This window comes from Pseudophryne corroboree, chromosome 3 (assembly GCF_028390025.1).
Source record: "Pseudophryne corroboree isolate aPseCor3 chromosome 3, aPseCor3.hap2, whole genome shotgun sequence".
Classification (NCBI taxonomy): Eukaryota; Metazoa; Chordata; class Amphibia; order Anura; family Myobatrachidae; genus Pseudophryne; species Pseudophryne corroboree.
This window is the reverse complement of record NC_086446.1, coordinates 390,794,834-390,817,366: the sequence shown is the minus strand read 5'-3', so window position 1 is coordinate 390,817,366 and position 22,533 is coordinate 390,794,834. Positions and strand designations below refer to the sequence as shown.

Here is a 22,533-nt window from a genome sequence, read left to right as displayed (position 1 = left end):
AAGAAGCTACCATCTTTCCCAGGACCCGCGTGCAGTGATGCACCGATACCTGTTTTGGTTTCAGGAGGTCTCTGACTAGAGATGACAACTCCCTGGCTTTCTCCTCCGGGAGAAACACTTTTTTCTGGACTGTATCCAGAATCATACCCAGGAACAGTAGCCGTGTCGTCAGAACCAGCTGTGACTTTGGGATATTCAGAATCCAGCCGTGCTGGTGCAGCACTTCCTGAGATAGTGCTACTCCCACCAACAACTGTTCCTTGGACCTCGCCTTTATTAGGAGATCATCCAAGTACGGGATAATTAAAACTCCCTTTTTTCGAAGGAGTATCATCATTTCCGCCATAACCTTGGTAAATACCCTCGGTGCCGTGGACAGTCCAAACGGCAGCGTCTGGAACTGGTAATGGCAATCCTGTACCACAAATCTGAGGTACTCCTGGTGAGGATGGTAAATGGGGACATGCAAGTAAGCATCCTTGATGTCCAGGGATACCATGTAATCCCCCTCGTCCAGGCTTGCAATAACCGCCCTGAGCGATTCCATCTTGAACTTGAATTTTTTTATGTATGTGTTCAAGGATTTCAAATTTAAAATGGGTCTCACCGAACCGTCCGGTTTCGGCACCACAAATAGTGTGGAATAGTAACCCCGGCCTTGTTGAAGTAGGGGTACCTTGATTATCACCTGCTGGGAATACAGCTTGTGAATTGCCGCTAGCACCGCCTCCCTGTCTGAGGGAGCAATCGGCAAGGCAGATTTTAGGAACCGGTGGGGTGGAGACGCCTCGAATTCCAGTTTGTACCCCTGAGATACTATTTGAAGGATCCAGGGATCCACCTGTGAGCGAGCCCACTGATCGCTGAAATTCTTGAGGCGTCCCCCCACCGTACCTGGCTCCGCCTCTGGAGCCCCACCGTCATGCGGCGGACTTGGAAGAGGAAGCGGGGGAGGACTTTTGCTCCTGGGAACCTGCTGTTTGTTGCAGCCTTTTTCCCCTACCTCTGCCTCTGGACAGAAAAGACCCGCCTTTTCCACGCTTGTTTTTCTGGGTCCGAAAGGACTGAACCTGATAAAACGGCGCCTTCTTAGGCTGTGAGGGGACATGGGGTAAAAATGCTGACTTCCCAGACGTTGCTGTGGAAACTAGGTCCGAGAGACCATCCCCAAATAATTCCTCACCCTTATATGGCAAAACTTCCATGTGCCTTTTAGAATCTGCATCTCCTGTCCACTGGCGAGTCCATAAGCCTCTCCTAGCAGAATGGACAATGCACTTACTTTAGATGCCAGCCGGCAGATTTCCCTCTGTGCATCTCTCATATATAAGACTGAGTCTTTGATATGGTCTATGGTTAGCAGGATCGTGTCTCTGTCTAATGTGTCAATATTTTCTGACAGTTTATCTGACCACGCAGCGGCAGCACTGCACATCCATGCTGACGCAATAGCTGGCCTAAGTATAATGCCTGAGTGTGTATATACAGACTTCAGGATAGCCTCCTGCTTTCTATCAGCAGGTTCCTTGAGGGCGGCCGTATCCGGAGACGGTAGTGCCACCTTTTTAGACAAACGTGTGAGCGCTTTATCCACCTTAGGAGGTGTTTCCCAACGTGACCTATCCTCTGGCGGGAAAGGGAACGCCATTAGTACCTTCTTAGGAATCACCAATTTTTTATCAGGGAAAGCCCACGCTTCTTCACACACTTCATTTAGTTAATCTGATGGGGGAAAAACTACGGGTAGTTTTTTCTCTCCAAACATAATACCCTTCTTTGTGGTACCTGTATTTATATCAGAAATGTGTAACACCTCTTTCATTGCCTCAATCATGCAGTGAATGGCCTTAGTGGGCATCAGGTTAGACTCATCGTCGTCGACACTGGTGTCAGTATCAGTGTCGACATCTGGGTCTGCGGTCTGAGGTAGCGGGCGTTTTAGAGCCCCTGATGACCTGTGAGACGCCTGGACAGGCACGAGCTGAGAAGTCGGCTGTCCCACATTTGGCATGTCGTCAAATTTCTTATGTAAGGAGTCTATACGTGCACTCATTTCTTTCCATAAGCTCAACCACTCAGGTGTCTGCCCCGCAGGGGGTGACATCCCTTCTAAAAGCATCTGCTCCGTCTCCACATCATTATCCTCATCAAACATGTCGACACAGCCGTACCGACACACCGCACACACACAGGGAATGCTCCAACAGAGGACAGGACCCACAAAAGCCCTTTGGGGGGACAGAGTGAGAGTATGCCAGCACACACCAGAGCGCTATATAATGCAGGGACTAACTGAGTTATGTCCCCTATAGCTGCTTTTTCTATATAAAAGTATACTGCGCCTAAATTTAGTGCCCCCCCTCTCTTTTTTACCCTTTTCTGTAGTGTAGACTGCAGGGGAGAGCCAGGGAGCTTCCTTCCAGCGGATCTGTGAAGGAGAAATGGCGCCAGTGTGCTGAGGGAGATAGCTCCGCCCCTTTTCCGCGGACTATTCTCCCGCTTTTTCCTATATTCTGGCAGGGGTATTTTCCACATATATAGCCTCTGGGGCTATATATTGTGGTATTTTTGCCAGCCAAGGTGTTATTATTGCTTCTCAGGGCGCCCCCCCCAGCGCCCTGCACCCTCAGTGACCGGAGTGTGAAGTGTGTGTGAGGAGTAATGGCGCACAGCTGCAGTGCTGTGCGCTACCTTGGTGAAGACTGATGTCTTCTGCCGCCGATTTCCGGACCTCTTCTTGCTTCTGGCTCTGTAAGGGGAACGGCGGCGCGGCTCCGGGACCTAACACCAAGGCTGGGCCTGCGGTCGATCCCTCTGGAGCTAATGGTGTCCAGTAGCCTAAGAAGCCCAAGCTGGCTGCAAGCAGGCAGGTTCGCTTCTTCTCCCCTTAGTCCCTCGCTGCAGTGAGCCTGTTGCCAGCAGGTCTCACTGAAAATAAAAAACCTAATTTCTATACTTTCTTTCTAAAGGCTCAGGAGAGCCCCTAGTGTGCATCCAACCTCGGCCGGGCACAAAATCTAACTGAGGCTTGGAGGAGGGTCATAGTGGGAGGAGCCAGTGCACACCAGGTAGTCATAAATCTTTCTAGAGTGCCCAGCCTCCTTCGGAGCCCGCTATTCCCCATGGTCCTTACGGAGTTCCCAGCATCCACTAGGACGTCAGAGAAATAGATTTACCGGTAAGTAAAATCTTATTTTCTCTAACGTCCTAGTGGATGCTGGGGACTCCGTAAGGACCATGGGGATTATACCATAGCTCCCAAATGGGCGGGAGAGTGCGGATGACTCTGCAGCACCGAATGAGCAAACACAAGGTCCTCCTCAGCCAGGGTATCAAACTTGTAGAACTTTGCAAATGTGTTTGAACCTGACCAAGTAGCCGCTCGGCAAAGCTGTAATGCCGAGACCCCTCGGGCAGCCGCCCAAGAAGAGCCCACCTTCCTTGTGGAATGGGCCTTAACTGATTTAGGCAGCGGCAACCCAGCCGCAGAATGAGCCTGCTGAATCGTGCTACAGATCCAGCAAGCAATAGTTTGCTTTGAAGCAGGCGCCCCAAGTTTGTTGGAAGCATACAGGATAAACAAAGATTCTGTTTTCCTGACCTTAGCCATTCTGGCTACATAAACCTTCAAAGCCCCGACCACATCCAGTGACTCGGAATCCTCCAAGTCAGTAGTAGCCACAGGCACCACAATAGGTTGGTTTATATGAAAGGATGAAACCACTTTCGGCAGAAATTGTGGGCGGGTCCGCAATTCTGCTCTATCCGCATGGAAAACCAGATAAGGGCTTTTATGTGACAAAGCCGCCAATTCTGACACACGCCTAGCCGAAGCCAAGGCTAATAGCATGACCACCTTCCACGTGATATATTTTACTTCCACCGTTTTGAGTGGTTCAAACCAGTGTGATTTCAGGAAACTCAACACCACGTTAAGATGCCAAGGCGCCACTGGAGGCACAAAAGGGGGCTGAATATGCAGCACTCCCTTTACAAACGTCTGAACTTCAGGCAGAGAAGCCAGTTCTTTTTTAAAGAAAATGGATAAGGCCGAAATCTGAACTGTAATAAAACCCAATTTAAGGCCCAAAGTCACTCCCGACTGTAGGAAGTGAAGGAAACGGCCCAGCTGGAATTCCTCCGTAGGGGCATTCCTGGCCTCACACCAAGCCACATATTTTCGCCATATACGGTGATAATGTTGAGCCGTCACATCCTTCCTAGCCTCTATCAGCGTAGGAATGACCTCATCCGGAATGCCTTTTTCTGCTAGGATCCGGCGTTCAACCGCCATGCCGTCAAACGCAGCCGCGGTAAGTCTTGGAACAGACAGGGCCCCTGTTGCACAAGTCCTGTCTTAGGGGCAGAGGCCACGGGTCCTCTGTGAGCATTTCTTGCAGATCTGGATATTAAGTCCTTCTTGGCCAATCCGGAACAATGAGTATTGTTCTCACTCCTCTTTTTCTTATGATTCTCAGCACCTTGGGTATGAGAGGAAGAGGAGGAAATACATAGACTGACTGGTAAACCCACGGTGCCACCAGTGCGTCCACAGCTATCGCCTGAGGGTCTCTTGACCTGGCGCAATATCTCTGCAGCTTTTTGTTGAGGCGGGATGCCATCATGTCCACCTGTGGCAGTTCCCACCGACTTGCAATCTGCGTGAAGACTTCTTGATGAAGTCCCCACTCTCCCGGGTGGAGGTCGTGCCTGCTGAGGAAGTCTGCTTCCCAGTTGTCCACTCCCGGAATGAACACTGCTGACAGTGCGCTTACGCGATTCTCCGCCCAGCGAAGAATTCTGGTGGCTTCTACCATCGCCACCCTGCTCCTTGTGCCGCCTTGGCGGTTTACATGAGCCACTGCGGTGATGTTGTCTGACTGAATCAGAACCGGTTGGTCGCGAAGCAGGGACTCCGCTTGACGTAGGGCGTTGTATATGGCCCTTAGTTCCAGGATGTTGATGTGAAGGCAAGTCTCCTGACTTGACCACAGCCCTTGGAAATTTCTTCCCTGTGTGACTGCCCCCCACCCTCGGAGGCTTGCATCCGTGGTCACCAGGCCCCAGTCCTGAATGCCGAATCTGCGACCTTCGAGAAGGTGAGCACTCTGCAGCAACCACAGGAGAGACACCCTGGCTCCGCTGTTCAGCAACTGCTCTCTTGATCTTGCTTTTATGAGGAGATCGTCCAAGTACGGGATAATAGTGACACCTTGCTTCCGCAGGAGCACCATCATTTCCGCCATTACCTTGGTGAATATTCTCGGGGCCGTGGAGAGACCAAACGGTAACGTCTGAAATTAGTAATGACAATCCCGTACCGCAATTCTGAGGTACGCCTGATGAGGTGGATAAATAGGGACATGAAGGTATGCATCCTTTATGTCCAGAGTCCCCATAAAATCTCCCCCTTTCAGGCTTGCAATGACCGCTCTTAGCGATTCCATCTTGAACCTTTTCAGGTATATGTTCAGGGATTTTAAATTCAATATGGGTCTGACCGAACCGTCCGGTTTCGGGACTACAACATGGTCGAATAATAACCCCCTCCTAGTTGGAGGGGAACCTTGACCACCACCTGTTGAAGATACAATTTGTGAATTGCAGTCAACACTGTTTCCCTCTCGTGGGGGGAAGCCGGCAGGGCCGTCGGTGAGGGGGCATCTTCTCAAAGTCCAGCTTGTATCCCTGAGACACAATATCTATTGCCCAGGGATCTAACAGGGAGTGAACCCACTTGTGGCTGAACTTACGAAGGCGTGCCCCCACCGTGCCTAGCTCCGCCTGTGGAGCCCCAGCGACATGCGGTGGATTTTGTAGAGGCCGGGGAGGACTTCTGTTCTTGGGAACTAGCTGTGTTGTGCAGCTTCTTTCCTCTGCCCCTGCCTCTGGCAAGAAAGGACGTACCTCGGACTTTCATGTTTCTTTGTTCGAAAGGCTCCATTTGATAATGTCGTGCTTTCCTAGGCTGTGCAGGAATATAAGGCAAACTATCAGAATTACCAGCTACAGCTGTGGAGACCAGGTCCGAGAACCCTTCTCCACACAATCCTCAGCCTTCCATATGCCTCTTAAGTCGGCATCATCTGTCCATTGCATATTCTACAGGACACGTCAAGCAGAAATCGACATAGCTTTGACTCTAGGACCCAGTAGACTCATGTCTCTTCGGGCATGTTATATATATATATATATATATATATATATATATATATATATATATCTCTTAAGACAGCATCTTTAATATATATATATACATAATATATATCTCTATATATACACATTATATATATATATATATACACATATATATATATATATATATATATAATGTGTATATATAGAGATATATATATATATAGAGATATATATATATATCGCTCAAGACAGCATCTTTAATATATATATATATATATAAAAAAAAAAAAAAAAGAAAAAAAAAAAAAGAGAGAGAGAGAGAGAGAGAGAGAGAGAGAGAGAGAGAGAGAGAGAGAGAGAGAGAGAGAGAGAGAGAGAGAGAGAGAGAGATACATACACATACTAGGGTCTCAATCTCTGCTGATAAGGTACCTGTCCACGCTGCCACAGCACTATAAACCCATGCCGACACAATCGCCGGTCTGAGTAGTGTACCAGAATGTGCACGCTATCTGCAGGATCCCTGAGGATAGTTGTTACGTCAGGGCTACCTTTTGGGCAAACGTGACACCCCTAGGGGAAGATTCCCATCGTATCCTGGCCCTAGTAGGGAAAGGATACTCCCTGAGAATTCTTTGTGGGAAACTGCAGTCTCTTGTCTGGAGATTCCCGCTCTTTTTCATCATGAGAGGAGGGAAATTTACCTCAGCTTTCTTCCCCTTAAACATGTGTACCCTTGTCAGGGACAGATGAGTCATCAGTGATATGCAAATCATCTTTTATTACAATAATCATATATTGAATACTTTTCTGCCATTTTGGCTGTAACTTTGCATTATCGTAGTCGACACTGGAGTCAGACTCCGTGTCGATATCAGTGTCTATTATTTTGGATAGTGATCATTGAGAGACTCTGAAGGTCTCTGCGACATAGGGACAGACATGGGTAGATTCCCTGTCTGTTCTCTAATCGTTTGTGCAATAAATTCACCTTAGCACTTAATTACACATATCCAAACAGGTGTCGGCGTTGTCGACGGAGACACCCTCTCACACACATATTTGCTCCATCTCCTCCTTAGGGGAGCCTTTTACCTCAGACATGTCGACACACATGTACCGACACACCACACACTCAGGGAATGCTCATCTGAAGACAATTCCCCCATAAGGCCCTTTGGAGAGACAGAGAGAGAGTATGCCAGCACACACCCCAGCGCTATTAACCCAGGAATAACACAGTAACTTAATGTTAACCCAGTAGCTGCTGTTTATATTGATTTTTGCGCCTAATTATGTGCCCCCCTCTCTTTTTACCCTCTTCTACCGTGTAACTGCAGGGGAGAGGCTGGGGAGCTTCCTCTCAGCGGTGCTGCGGAAAAAAAACATGGCGCTGGTGAGTGCTGAGGAAGAAGCCCCGCCCCCTCGACGGCGGGCTTCTGTCCCGCTTTCATGTACAATTTTTGGCGGGGGCTCATACATATATACAGTGCCCAACTGTATATATGCAAACTTTTGCCAAAGAGGTCTCTAATTGCTGCCCAGGGCGCCCCCCCCTTACAGTGACCGGAGTACGTGGGTGTAGTGTGGGAGCAATGGCGCACAGCTGCAGTGCTGTGCGCTACCTCAGTGAAGACTGGAGTCTTCTGCCGCCGATTTCGAAGTCTTCTTGCTTCTTTCACCCGGCTTCTGTCTTCCGGCTCTGTGAGGGGGACGGCGGGGCGGCGCGGCTCCGGGATCGGACGACGAGGGTGAGATCCTGTGTACGATCCCTCTGGAGCTAATGGTGTCCAGTAGCCTAAGAAGCAGGACCTATCTGCAGAGAGTAGGGCTGCTTCTCTCCCCTCAGTCCCACGATGCAGGGAGTCTGTTGCCAGCAGAACTCCCTGAAAATAAAAAAACCTAACAAAATACTTTCTTATAGCAAGCTCAGGAGAGCTCACTAAACAGCACCCAGCTCGTCCGGGCACAGATTCAAACTGAGGTCTGGAGGAGGGACATGGTGAGCCAGAGCACACCAGAATCTAAATTCTTTCTTAAAGTGCCCATGTCTCCTGCGGAGCCAGTCTATTCCCCATGGTCCTTACGGAGTCCCCAGCATCCACTAGGACATTAGAGAAACACAGATAGTGGCGAGAGTCACACCAGCTCACACATAACAGAATTCAAAGATAACCAGCTTGAAACAATTCAACAACGGCTGAACAACAGTACTTAACCAAGTAACAATGCAGTACTTAACTAAGTAACAATTGCAGGAAAACGAAGCGCTGGGCGGGCGCCCAGCATCCTCTACGGACTACTTTCTCTTACGTCCCAGAGGATGCTGGGGTCCACATTAGTACCATGGGGATGTACCAAAGCTCCCAGTACGGGAGGGAGAGCGCGGAGGCTCCTGCAGCACCGATTGACCAAACTTAAGGTCCTCAGAGGCTAAAGTATCGAACTTGTAGAACTTAGCAAACGTGTTCGATCTGCTCGGCAAAGTTATAAAGCCGAGACACCCCGGCCAGCCGCCCAGAAAGAACACACTTTACGAGTACAGTGGGCCTTAACAGACTTTGGACACGGCAAGCCTGCCTTAGAATAAGCAGGCTGGATAGTACACCTGATCCAGCGAGAAATCATCTGCTTAGAAACAGGCCACCCAACCCTGTTGGGATCATAAAAAGGACAAACAGAGCGACCGACTTCCTGTAACAAAAAGTTCTCTTAACATAAATCTTTAAAGCCCTTACAATATATAAGGATTTTGAAGTAACTGAGGAGTCAGTAGCCAATGGCACCAAAACAGGTTGGTTTATATAAAAAGCTGACACAACCTTCGGAAGAAATTGCTGACGCATCCTGAGCTCAGCTCTATCCGCATGGAAAATTAAGTAGGGGCTCTTGCAGGACAATGACCCCAATTCCGACACACATCTAGCAGATGCTAATGCCAATAGTGTGACTGCCTTCCAAGTAAGGAATTTGACATCAACCTCCTGTAAAGGTTCGAACTGTAGCACCACATTAAGATCCCATGGTGCCATAGGAGGCTGGATGTGCAGGACCCCTTTCAAGAAAGTCTGAACCTCAGGGAGGGCAGCCAATTATTTCTGAAAGAAAATGGACAAGGCCGAAATCTGGACTTTTATGGAGCCCAACCTCAGACCCACATCCGCACCTGCTTGCAGAAAGAGGAGAAACCGCCCAAGTTTAAACTCCCCCGTATGAAACTTCTTGAATTCAAACCAAGACATGTACTTTTTCCAAATTTGATGGTAATGTTTAGACGTTACTCCTTTTCTAGCCTGTACCAGGGTAGAAATAACCTTGTTCGGAATGCCCTTCCGAGCTAAGACCTGGCGTTCAACCTCCATGCCGGTAAGTCTTGATAAGCGAATGGCCCCTGTTGTAACGGGTCCTCTCGAAGAGGAAGAGGCCTCGGATCGTCCAACAGTAACTCCGGTAGATCCACGTACCAAGCCCGTCTTGGCCAGTCCAGAGCAATGAGGATCGCCTGAACTCTTGTACTTTTTATTAGTTTGAGAATCCTTGGGATGAGTGGAAGTGGAGGGGACACATATACTGACTTGAACACCCACAGAGTTACCAGGGCATCCACCGCCACTGCCTGTGGGTCTCTCGACCTAGAACAGTACCTCCGAAGCTTCTTGTTGAGGCGGGAGGCCATCATGTCTATTTGAGATATGCCGTAAAGACTTGTCACCTCCGTGAACACCTCCAAATGGAGTCCCCACTCTCCTGGATGGAGTTCGTGTCTGCTGAGGAAGTCCGCTTCCAGTTTTCTACTCCTGGAATGAAGATTTCTGACAGCGCCAACACGTTTTTCTGCCCATAGATGATTCTTGTTACCTCTGACATTGCAGCTCTGCTCTTCGTTCCGCCCTGTCGGTTTATGTAAGCCACTGTCGTTACAGTGTCCAACTGCACTTGAATGGCCCGATCCCGCAGAAGATGGGCAGCTTGGAGAAGACCGTTGTAGGCGGCTCTTAGTTCAAGAATGTTTATTGCTAGGCCGGCTTCCAGACTTGACCACCTTCCTTGGAAGGTCTCCCCCTGAGTGACTGCGCCCCAGCCCCGGAGACTTGCATCCGCGGTTAGAAGGATCCAGTCTTGAATCCCGAACCTGCAGCCCTCCAGAAGGTGAGGTAAATGTAGCCACCAGTGGAGTGAAATCCTGGCCCTTAGCGACAGATGTATTCTCTGGTGCATGTGTAGATGAGATCCCGACCACTTGTCCAGGAGATCCAGTTGGAAGGGTCGAGCGTGAAACCTCCCGTACTGCAGAACCTCGTAAGAGGCCCCCATCTTACCCAGAAGGCGAATGCACTGATGAACCGACACCCGGCTGGCTTCAGGACATCTCGGACCATTGTTTTTATCACCAACTCTTTCTCCTCCAGAAGAAACACCCTCTGCACTTCCGTGTCGAGGATCATTCCCATAAAGGACAACCTCCTGGTCGGCTCCAAATGTGATTTTGGAAGATTCAGGATCCAACCGTGTTCCATGAGTAGATGAGTCGTGAGAACAATAGACTGTAATAGCTTCTCCTTGGACGATGCCTTTATCAGCAGATCGTCCAGATACGGAATTATGTTCACCCCCTGTCTGCGGAAGAGAACCATCATCTCCACCATCACCTTGGTGAATACCCTCGGTGCTGTGGAGAGGCCGAATGGCAGGGCCTGGAACTGAAAATAACTGTCCAACAGTGCAAATCGGAGAAAAGCTTGCTGCAGCGGCCAAATCGGAATGTGGAGATACGCATCCTTGATATCCAGGGATACCAGGAATTCCCCCTACTCCAGACCTGATATCACCACCCTCAGAGACTCCATTTTCAACTTGAACTCCCTCAGAAAGGGTTTTAGCGATTTTAAGTTCAAAATGGGCCTGACCGAACCATCCGGTTTAAGTACCACGAAAAGGTTCGAATAGTAACTTTTGTTTTGCAAATGGTGGAGTCACAGGTCATTGTACCAGTTCCACCCCAACTTCTGGATGGCTTCCTGTAGGATAGCCCTGTCTGCCAGCAAAGCTGGCAAGCCTGATTTGAAGACTCGGTGAGGAGGGAGATCTTGAAACTCCAGCCTGTACCCCCCCTGGGACACAATATCTTGCACCCAGGAATCCAGGCCGGACGACACCTAGACGTGGTTGAAATGCCCGAGTATCGCTCCCACCTGCCCCACCTCCAGGCCGCGCTGTCCACCGTCATGCTGAGGACTTTGGCGTACCCGAAACAGGTATCCGTGTCATCTTGCATAATCTGGGCAAGAGCACGTTTTTGAGAGCGTGCATTAGGAGGCCCTGAGGTAACAGAATCGGACCAAACTGCTATAGAGTTCTGTAAAACCTGGAGTTGCAGATTCAGTCTGTGTAACCCTCAGATTTGATAGAGGAAAGCCATTCAGGCTCCCTTGCTGGTATCTGCGCTAAAACAGTGCAATCCTGATTACATGGAATAAGATCATCCTGAGAGGACATATCATCTGCAGCATATGACACAGAGTCCCTTGACATAGCTAAATGGAGACCCCAAACACTCCACACACACATGGGAGGCAAGACAGGGTTTCACCCCCAAAAATGGCAAGAGAGACACAGAGATTGGAGTCAAGCCACACACAGCGCTTTCAAGGTATGAGGAGACCCCAACCAGCGCTGACTGTACACCTTAATAGGTTACATAGTCTTTACACAGCCTACCCCCCATCCTCCTTCTACAACCCCCTGGTACCGTAAGAGATAGCTGGAGTTGCTCTGGAGGGACTGCTCTTCACTGACAGCGTTTCTGCAGGCAGGAAAATGGCGCTGAACGCTGCTGGGTCTGCACTGAGAAGCTCCGCCCCCTTAATGGTGCTGTCTTCCCGCTCTTCAGGAGATTATACTGGCCTGAGGATTCATGCTGGCAGCGATCCTGGGACCCTGACAGGCTTTAGAGGTCAGTGTAGGGTGTAGGCGCTGGCTCAGGGCGCCCCTCACAGCGCCGCACTATGTACCTGTTCTGAGTTCTGTAAATCCTGAGTTGCAGACTCATTTTGAGCAACTCTAGTAGAAATCTGAGAAATCATACTTTTAACAGAGGCTAACCACTCAGGCTCCCTTGCTGGGACCTGCACTAACACAGTGCAATCCTGAATACATGGAATGGGATCCTCCTGAGAGGACATATCCTCTGCAGCATATGACACAGAGTCCCTGGACATAGCTTAATGGAGACCACAAACACTCCACACACACACACAGGGAAGGGCAGACAGAGTTTCCCCCCTAAAAATGGCGAGAGAAACAGAGAATGGAGCCAACCCACAAACAGCGCAACAAGATAGGGAGACCCCCAACCAGCGCTTACTGTGTACCTTAATAGGTTGCACAGTACAGATATACAGCCTCCATCCCCCCATTCTACAACCCCCTGGTACCGTATAAGATAGCTGGAGTTGATCTGGAGGGATAGCTCTCACTGACAGCGCTTCTGCAGACAGGAAAATGGCGCTGAGCGCTGCTGGGTCCGCTTTGAGGAGAAGCTCCGACCTCTTTCATGGCGCTGCTTCCCGCTCTTCTGAAAATTATACTGGCCTGAGGAAAAGTGCTGGCAGCGATCCTTGGACCCTGACAGGCTTGGTGGTCAGTGTAGGCGCTGGCTCAGGAGGCACCTCACAGCGCCGCACTATGTACCGCTGAGCCCCGGAGCGCAGTTAGTACGGCGCTCCATACGCTGTTGCCACCATCTTCACACCAGCTACCCTCAGAAGCTCAGTGTCCTGTCAGCGGAGATAGTGGCTCAGACCCCGCAGGGCAGACACTACTCTCCCCCTTAGTCCCTCAAAGCAGGTAGGATGTTGCCAGCAGCCTCCCTGTGCCTAAACTCTGTTTAAAATAATAAAACTAAAAGAACTCCTATGGAGCTCCCCTAGCTGTGACCGGCTCCTCCGGGCACATTTTCTAAACGGAGTCTGGTAGGAGGGGCATAGAGGGAGGAGCCAGCCCAAACTCTCAAACTCTTAAAGTGCCAGTGGCTCCTAGTGGACCCGTCCATACCCCATGGTACTAATGTGGACCCCAGCATCCTCTAGGACGTAAGAGAAAAGTGTGTTTTTTGTGCATGTGATATATCACATGTGATGTATCACAGGGAAGTTTGACTGGCATTCTCAGGACACTCCCAGCCGTCCTAGCCCTCTATCCAGCCCATCAGATATATCTCATGGTACAGTTATATGCTGTACGATATATTGCATGCGATGTATAGCAGCTTCATCAATCACATGCAATATGTCTTATGCAAAAATAGCACAAAAGTACCAAATCGTATGGAATCACTCCCGGGAAAGTTCAAGGGAAATTATGGTGCCCATACACTTGTGAGATTATCGGTACTAGCCTTCGATTTCGACTGGATCTGTGAGAGAAATCGGGGGATTGTATGCACATTTTAGGTACCTTTCGACGCAATGCGCAGGCACGCCGGTCGAATCTCGCGTCTCAAGATATTATGTGCTGCACTTAATATTTATCGAATCGCAGTGTGATCGCATGTGTTTGTAAAAACACATGCTATATATCGCACTGCGATGGGCACCTCCCAGGAGCGCCCACTCGGCGGCGACGTGCCCATCACGTGATTACCATGCGATCTATCGCATGGTAATCACTTTGGCAGTGAACTGCCGGTGCGATGCCCCGCGATGTCGCGCCGCGGGGCTTCGCACAAGTGTATGGGCACCATTACATCCGACTTCAGCCTCAGACATATCTTTGTAGTGTATGGTGCCCTATAATATGACCAATAAATAGCTCACCAAATGTACAAGTAAGAAATACAACATGCTTACCATATGGGACATTCTAAATTCTTCTGCATAATAGAGAGCACATTGTGAATGTCTTCAACATCCTGCGCAGCACAGGTCATTTTCTACTCTTGTCTGAAATGAAAGTTTAATGTTTATTCTTATGTCAATTTAACATGGCATTACGCTAACCTGTCGATACAACTACACCTTAAAGCCATCTCAGACAAAACAATCCTATTTTCTTAAGTATAAATGAGGGTGTGAAGATGTAGTGGCAATAGGATGTGCATTGTACTTCTAAGAACCTGTCTGTGACAATTAAATTCTGGAAGTATCCCATACTGGCTTCTGAGTGGTCACATGAGATTAGTGCCACAGAATATTTCGGGGGAATTAAATTAGCGGCAGTAATTTACTGCTGGTTAATTGATCTCCCACGGTTATCCAGAGCAGACCCCAGAGCAGACCAAAAAAGAAATATGCAATAAATTGAATGTTTTGGGGTTTGCAACACCCGTTAGCACATAAAATCTGGGATAGATTCCCAGACCTATGTGTAGTCTTCACGCTAGGATGTTTTAGCAGGGCCACACCCTGCCCCTTTACCAGTGCCATAAACAGCCCGCCACAGTGGCACTGTGTGAATAGATGCTGTGGGAATGCGCGCAGTATCTATTCACATTAAGGGGAAAGGTTGGGAAAGCCCAACACACCGCCATAGTGACATCGATAGCCAGGCATGCTCCCATTTGTGATGTTGGCGGGTGCCGCACCACCCCCAATAGTGACGCCGTGCCTCCTCCCCAGCTAGCCACACACCCTTTTCAGGTGCGCATGCAACCTGCCCCCATATCCCCGTGCCCTGCCCGCTGCCTGGCGGGATCACTGTGTGTGTTAATGCCCAAAAACAGATAATTGAATGGGCTGTAACTGAATATCCCTGAGTGTTAAAGCCTGAGATTACTTCTGTTTTTCAAATCTGTTGAATTAATGGGGCTACTTGAATTCCCCCCTAAAGTCCCGTACACAGGGCACGATGCGTCACTGAACGACATGCTGGCTTCAACGAACGGCGGTGGGGTTCGGAGCTTATGCTGCATTCGGCAGCATGGCATCACTAATGACACCCCCAGATCTTCTTGCATGTTTAAAAGATCTGGGGCTGTCGTCAGCTACCCGTGGGTGCGAGCATCACCATCGATAGCGGGCATACACACGGAACGAAGTGCACGATGTGGCGTTCCAAATGATCGGGAGCGCCCACATCATGACTCTAATCGTTCGGTGTCTATCATTAATTTATATAATGCCACATTATTACAAGAATATCAAGAACAAATATTTACATCTTACTTAATCTAAATTATACTCAAGCTGGCCACAAACAGTAGTGTTGGAAGAACTGCATGATAAGCCCATATTATACATTACTATCCAACATCTAGGCAACTACAAAAAAAATGAAACACAATCATGATCAAAATGTTAATTAAGAATGTGTGCATGCAACACGTTTGATGGCATTTAACTCCCAATGCTCTATTTTGGACTGACATGTAGTGTCAACTTTGCAGAAGCTACAACGACTAAGCAAAATTATTGATGCTTAATTAGCCAAGTTGACACTAAAGGGCCCTACACACTGGCAGATAAAATGCACGATATGAATGTTCTTGTTCATTAATGAACGAGAACTCATTCATATCGTGCAGTGTGTAGGCACCAACGATTAACGATGCACGCTCATTCATCGTTGGTGCCCCGTCGCTTATGCATGCCGAGATTGTCCATATTAGCATGCATTTATATGGAGCCAGGTGGAGTGAGGAAACTTCACTCCCATCACCTCCCCCCACCGCCGGGTCGGCCGTATCCACAGTCGGGCAGTTCGGCGGCGGATCTGCCAGTGTGTAGGACTCATAAAGCTAAGTGCACACTATACAAAGAGTTGCCACTAATTGGGACAGAGGTTCCCAAACTGTGTGCCGTGGCTCCCAGGGGTGCCTCGGGACACTTGCAGAGGTGCCCTGGGTTGGTGGTCCAGGACCAATTCAAATTATTTATGGTCAACATCATAGGCAAAACCAGTGCTGGTGGCTGCCAGTCATAAAATATGTGGTCAAACAGAAGCAAATTTTGTCCCTCACCACACAACTGACCCTAAGGATGACATATAAACGCGATCTACTTAATGTAATATTTATTTCTAAATTTCTCAATAAGAAATTTTTGGCCTAGGGGTGCCATGAAAAAAATTCTGATATTCTAGGGCGCCGCGATTCAAAAAAGTTTGGAATCCACTGAATTGGGAGAATGGCAAAAGTTATTGTAAAAGTTATTGTATAGTGTGTACAAACGATCAATTCGACGATAATTCTGAAAAATTTTGCCCACACACACGAACAATCGATTTTCCAATCTGTTGACCCAAACAAAAAATATCGGCTACAATCTCCCGATACCAAGCAGTGTGTGAATTCTCAATCTGCCCATATTTCCTGTCACTATGTCATACTCCTTGAGGGCGGACATATGCAAATGCAGTGTGATGTGGAAGAAATTGGTTATGTAGAAAGAAAAAATCTTAGTGTGTAGAGCAAATATTGGTGTCTACAATTTCCCCAAAAAAGTCTGATCAACCAAACAAAAAATGTCAATGTGTACCTAGCTTGAGTAGCTGCATACGGTACCAATATTTGGGACAGTAGCTGCCAAACTTTTCTGAATCATTGTGCTCCCTAGAGTATAACAGTTTTTTCTAGTCTACGGCACCTCTAGGCCAAAATTTTCTAATTGTGAAACTAAGCAAAAAAAATAAATATTAAAGTAAATCTGTAATCCTTAGGTTCATTATGTGGTGGCGGACAGGCTGGCGCTTCTCTTTCTCCACATTTTATGTTTAGCAGCCACCAGCACTGGTTTTGGCTAGCATACTGACCATAATTTGTATTTGATACTGGACCGCCAAACTATATAGCTGAACTGTGCACCCCTGATGTACAGGCAGCTCTTCTATAGCCTCAGAGTAACACCCTCTGTGAGCTCTGCCATGTAGAGGAATGGCTGTATAGCTCTGCATGTACAGAACATAGCGCTCTATCCTACTGTGCGAGGTGCTAAGTATGCACCATGCCCTGTGCACTTATTACATCTACCACGGCGATACGTGAGCTCGCGTCAAAGTTTCCAACTGCTATCACCTGGCGAAGAGAGTACCCTACAGGCCTGCTCTCCCCGCCCCGGGCCCCAAGTGTAGATCACCCCGTGTTGTCTTACCTGCGGGCGCCAGGTCCCGCTCTTTCAACACTCGCGCGCTTTTCCTGCACTCGCCACCTCCACACCACACACTCCGCCCATGGCCTCTGGTTTCCATAGCAACATCAACGCCGCCCAATAGCCGTGTAGCCCAATAGCCCAATAACTGTACAACATGCTGACACGCCCATATCCCCTGTACAGTAGCCAATCGCTACTCTCAAGCGTTTTCCTGAAGGAACGCCCTTCACGTACGGTTGAAGCTAGATCCGAGTGGGCTAAGGGACCTTTTCCGTCAGGGGGACGAGTCACGACACAAGGGGGAGGAGCTAGGCCCCTTCACGTACGGACCACGCTTCCGTGTACCCAGCATGCCCACCTGTAGTACAGGCAGTACAGGAAGTAGAGACACACAACAAACTAGTTGACTACGAAGGGAAACTAGACGCTACCCTAGTTATACTGTACCCGGATGGTAGAATCTATATCCCCTTCGCCGAATGGACCCGGATGTGTATTCCTTACCAGGAGACATTATTGTGGATGCTGTCTTTATGAGCGTTGTTGTTGACAACATTTGTGCTAAATTTTCTGGAACAATTTACTCTTGTTTAGGTGGATGGTAGCACAGTGTGTGTGTGGTAATGATCTCTACTTATATGGCGTAGTGTCACAAGGAGTCTGCAGTACCTTAAAGAGTACACACAGTTCCAACAAAACAATAAACAATTAACTTCCACTACAAAGCATTGTAGAACATGGACAAGGTTTATAAACTTGGCAGTAGCCATAAGACCCAAATAGGTAACAGGAGGCATTCCAAATGTAAGGTGCAGAACTACCAGCGGTGCACCAGTGCCCGAGTGGAATAGGGCTCGCTGCTATTGCTGACTGGCCCGACCAATGAGTTTCCCCCTGGGCCAGTTCGATGTTCTCAAAATGGAAAACTCATTGCTGGTCTGGGCAACTGGCAGGGAGTATGTTCAGCGCCATTGCCTCAAGGGACATGCCCCCTTACTTTAGGGAGGTGTTCTAATAAAGGGGAATCGGGACACAACAAATATATATGAGGGTAGGGCAGGTGGTACAACTAAATTGAACATGTATTGGGGGCATGTGGCATAAAATAAAGCACACATTAATTAAACATAAAAGTGAAATGCACACCCTATGCCTCACCCAGTGCCTCCTATTTGACCCTCTGCCTCTCCGTCACGCACAAGATTATCGGATCGGTGTGCACGCGCACCTGAGCGTTATGCAAACCATATTGCTCAATGACGGCCCGTGCATGCAGTTTTTGGACGACAGTCCACATTGAGCTACATGCACGTCCGACAGCGAGGGTCGTTAAAAGGCCACACATCACGCAGTGGCGGCATACACACTTAGCGATAAATTAAACGACATCGCTCAGGAAGGGTCAAAATGAGCAAAGTCATTTAATTACCACCTTAAATACCCTGCAAACAGTAAAACACTAAAACAACTCATACACAATATTTGTACATTTAGCTCACTGTAGTGTACAGTAGATGCATATATATTGGAGAAAGGGGGGATGTCAATTTTCTTAAGGGCCCCATACACTACAGCAATATGTCAGACTTTCAAGTTGCATAAGTTTTCCCTTGAACCTCCCTGCAGCTTCCCGAGCGGCAGGATCGTATACGATACATAGTATGCGGTCCTTTTACATACGATGTATCGTATGCGATCCCAGCCATGCCTGTGGGATCCGAGATAGCTTTAGTGCAGCATTTCCAATCTAGGGGCTCCGATCCTCACGGGACAGCGCATCGGATCGTAAGTAAAGCTTATGCGATTTAAACATACAAACATAGAATTTAACGGCAGATAAGAACCACTTGGCCCATCTAGTCTGCCCCTTTTTTTTATCCTTTAGGCAATCTCAACCCTTTTCGTACCTTAATTCTTTGTAAGGATTTGCCCGTTTACATATGATTTATCGTCCCGAAACGTTGGAATCGGATGAAATTGGGCATTATCGTACTAGTGTATGGGGCCCTTAAGTAAAGATAGAAAAAATAAGATTTTACTCACCGGTAAATCTATTTCTCGTAGTCCGTAGTGGGTGCTGGGGACTCTGTAAGGACCATGGGGAATAGACGGGCTCCGCAGGAGACTGGGCACTCTAAAGAAAGATTTAGTACTATCTGGTGTGCACTGGCTCCTCCCTCTATGCCCCTCCTCCAGACCTCAGTTAAGGAAACTGTGCCCGGAAGAGCAGACATTATAAGGAAAGGATTTTGGAATCCCGGGTAAGACTCATACCAGCCACACCAAGCACACCGTATAACTTGTGATACACTTATCCAGTCAACAGTATGAACAACAACAGGGCATCAACAATGGATGCCAACATAACATAACCCATTATTAAGCAATAACTATATACACGTATTGCAGAAAGTCCGCACTAGGGACGGGCGCCCAGCATCCACTACGGACTACGAGAAATAGATTTACCGGTGAGTAAAATCTTATTTTCTCTAACGTCCTAGTGGATGCTGGGGACTCCGTAAGGACCATGGGGATTATACCAAAGCTCCCAAACGGGCGGGAGAGTGCGGATGACTCTGCAGCACCGAATGGGCAAACTCAAGGTCCTCCTCAGCCAGGGTATCAAACTTGTAGAATTTTGCAAATGTGTTTGAACCCGACCAAGTAGCAGCTCGGCAAAGCTGTAAAGCCGAGACCCCTCGGGCAGCCGCCCAAGAAGAGCCCACCTTCCTTGTGGAATGGGCTTTCACTGATTTTGGATGCGCCAATCCAGCCGCAGAATGAGCCTGCTGAATCGTGTTACAGATCCAGCGGGCAACGGTTTGCTTTGAAGCAGGAGCACCCAACTTGTTGGGGGCATACAGGATAAACAGCGAGTCAGTTTTCCTGACTCCAGCCGTTCTGGCTACATAAATCTTCAAAGCCCTGACTACATCTAGTAACCTGGAATCCTCCAAGTCACGATTAGCCGCAGGCACTACAATAGGTTGGTTCAAATGAAAAGATGACACCACCTTTGGCAAAAATTGGGGACGAGTCCGCAATTCTGCCCTGTCCATATGAAAAACCAGATATGGGCTTTTACACGACAAAGCCGCCAATTCTGACACACGCCTAGGCGAAGCTAAGGCCAATAGCATGACCACCTTCCACGTGCGATACTTTAGCTCCACGGTCTTAAGTGGTTCAAACCAGTGGGATTTCAGGATACCCAACACCACGTTGAGATCCCAAGGTGCCACTGGTGGCACAAAAGGGGGCTGAATATGCAGCACTCCCTTAACAAACGTCTGAACTTCAGGAAGAGACGCCAGTTCCTTTTGAAAGAAAATGGATAGGGCCGAAATCTGGACCTTTATGGATCCCAACTTCAAGCCCATAGTCACTCCAGACTGTAGAAAGTGCAGAAATCTGCCCAGTTGGAATTCCTCTGTAGGGGCCTTCCTGGCCTCACACCAAGGAACATATTTTCGCCATATGCGGTGATAATGCTTTGCTGTCACGTCCTTCCTAGCCTTTATCAGCGTAGGAATAACTTCCTCCGTAATGCCTTTTTCCGCTAGGATCCGGCGTTCAACCGCCATGCCGTCAAACGCAGCCGCGGTAAGTCTTGGAACAGGCAGGGCCCCTGTTGCAACAGGTCCTGTCTGAGAAGCAGAGGCCATGGGTCCTCTGTGAGCATTTCTTGCAGTTCCGGGTACCAAGACCTTCTTGGCTAATCCGGAACAATGAGTATTGTTCTCACTCCTCTTCTTCTTACGATTCCCAGCACCTTGGGTATGAGAGGAAGAGGAGGAAACACATAGACCGACTGGAACACCCACGGTGTTACCAGGGCGTCCACAGCCATCGCCTGAGGGTCTCTTGACCTGTCGCAATACCGTTGTAGCTTTTTGTTGAGACGGGACGCCATCATGTCTACCTGTGGCAGTTCCCATCGATTTGTAATCTGAATGAAGACTTCGTGATGAAGTCCCCACTCTCCCGGGTGAAGGTTGTGCCTGTTGAGGAAGTCTGCTTCCCAGTTGTCCACCCCCGGAATGAACACTGCTGACAGTGCTTGCACGTGATTCTCCGCCCACCGAAGAATCCTGGTGGCTTCCGCCATCGCAACTCTGCTTCTTGTGCCGCCCTGGCGGTTTACATGAGCCACCGCGGTGATGTTGCCTGACTGAATCAGCACCGGTTGGTTGCGAAGCAGGGGCTCCGCTTGACTCAGGGCATTGAATATGGCCCTTAGTTCCAGGATATTTATGTGCAGACAAGCCTCCTGACTTGACCACAACCCTTGGAAGTTTCTTTCCTGAGTGACTGCCCCCCACCCTCGGAGGCTCGCATCCGTGGTCACCAGAACCCAGTCCTGTATGCCGAACCTGCGGCCCTCGAGAAGGTGAGCACTCTGTAGCCACCACAGAAGAGACACCCTGGCCCTGGGGGACAGGGTGATCAGCCGATGCATCTGAAGATGCGACCCGGACCATTTGTCCAACAGATCCCATTGAAAGATCCTCGCATGGAACCTGCCGAAGGGAATGGCTTCGTACGATGCCACCATCTTTCCCAGGACTTGCGTGCAGTGATGCACCGACACCTTTTTCGGTTTTAAGAGGTCTCTGACTAGAGTCACAAGCTCTTGAGCCTTCTCCGTCGGGAGAAACACCTTCTTCTGGTCTGTGTCCAGAATCATGCCCAGAAAGGGTAGACGCGTCGTAGGAATCAGCTGCGACTTTGGGATATTCAGAATCCAGCCATGCTGTTGCAACACTTCCTGAGAGTGCGCTACGCTGATCTGCAACTGCTCCCTGGACCTCGCCTTTATGAAGAGATCGTCCAAGTATGGGATAACTGTGACTCCTTGCTTTCTCAGGATCACCATCATTTCTGCCATTACCTTGGTAAATATTCTCGTGGAGAGCCCAAACGGCAACGTCTGGAATTGGTAATGACAGTCCTGTACCACAAATCTGAGGTACTCCTGATGAGGCGGATAAATGGGGACATGCAAGTAAGCATCCTTGACGTCCAGAGACACCATAAAATCCCCCTCTTCCAGGCTTGCAATGACCGCTCTGAGCGATTCCATTTTGAACTTGAATCTTTTCAGATAAATGTTCAGGGACTTTAAATTTAATATAGGTCTTGACCGAACCGTCCGGTTTCGGTACCACAAACATTGTGGAATAGTATCCCTTTCCCTGTTGAAGAAGGGGAACCTTTACCACCACCTGCTGGAGAAATAGCTTGTGAATTGCCGCTACCACTACTTCCCTTTCTATGGGGGAAGCTGGCAGGGCCGATTTTAGGTAAC

At 48.8% G+C, this 22,533-nt stretch overlaps 1 protein-coding gene across 3 annotated transcripts in view; it reads right to left on the bottom strand.

The window, feature by feature from the left end:
• The window catches only part of BRCA1 (BRCA1 DNA repair associated), a 373,734-nt gene extending 356,212 nt beyond the window's left edge, over positions 1–17,522 (bottom strand). Inside the window, exons 1-2 of one of the 3 annotated variants that reach the window (XM_063960072.1) lie at positions 17,223–17,522; positions 13,986–14,078 (exon numbers count right to left, since the gene is read on the bottom strand). In XM_063960072.1, the coding sequence (XP_063816142.1) occupies positions 13,986–14,065 (80 nt within the window). In that variant the 5' untranslated portion in view covers positions 14,066–14,078; positions 17,223–17,522. The other 2 variants (XM_063960070.1, XM_063960071.1) reach the window with 2 other exon arrangements.
• Between the last annotated feature and the right edge of the window lie 5,011 nt (positions 17,523–22,533).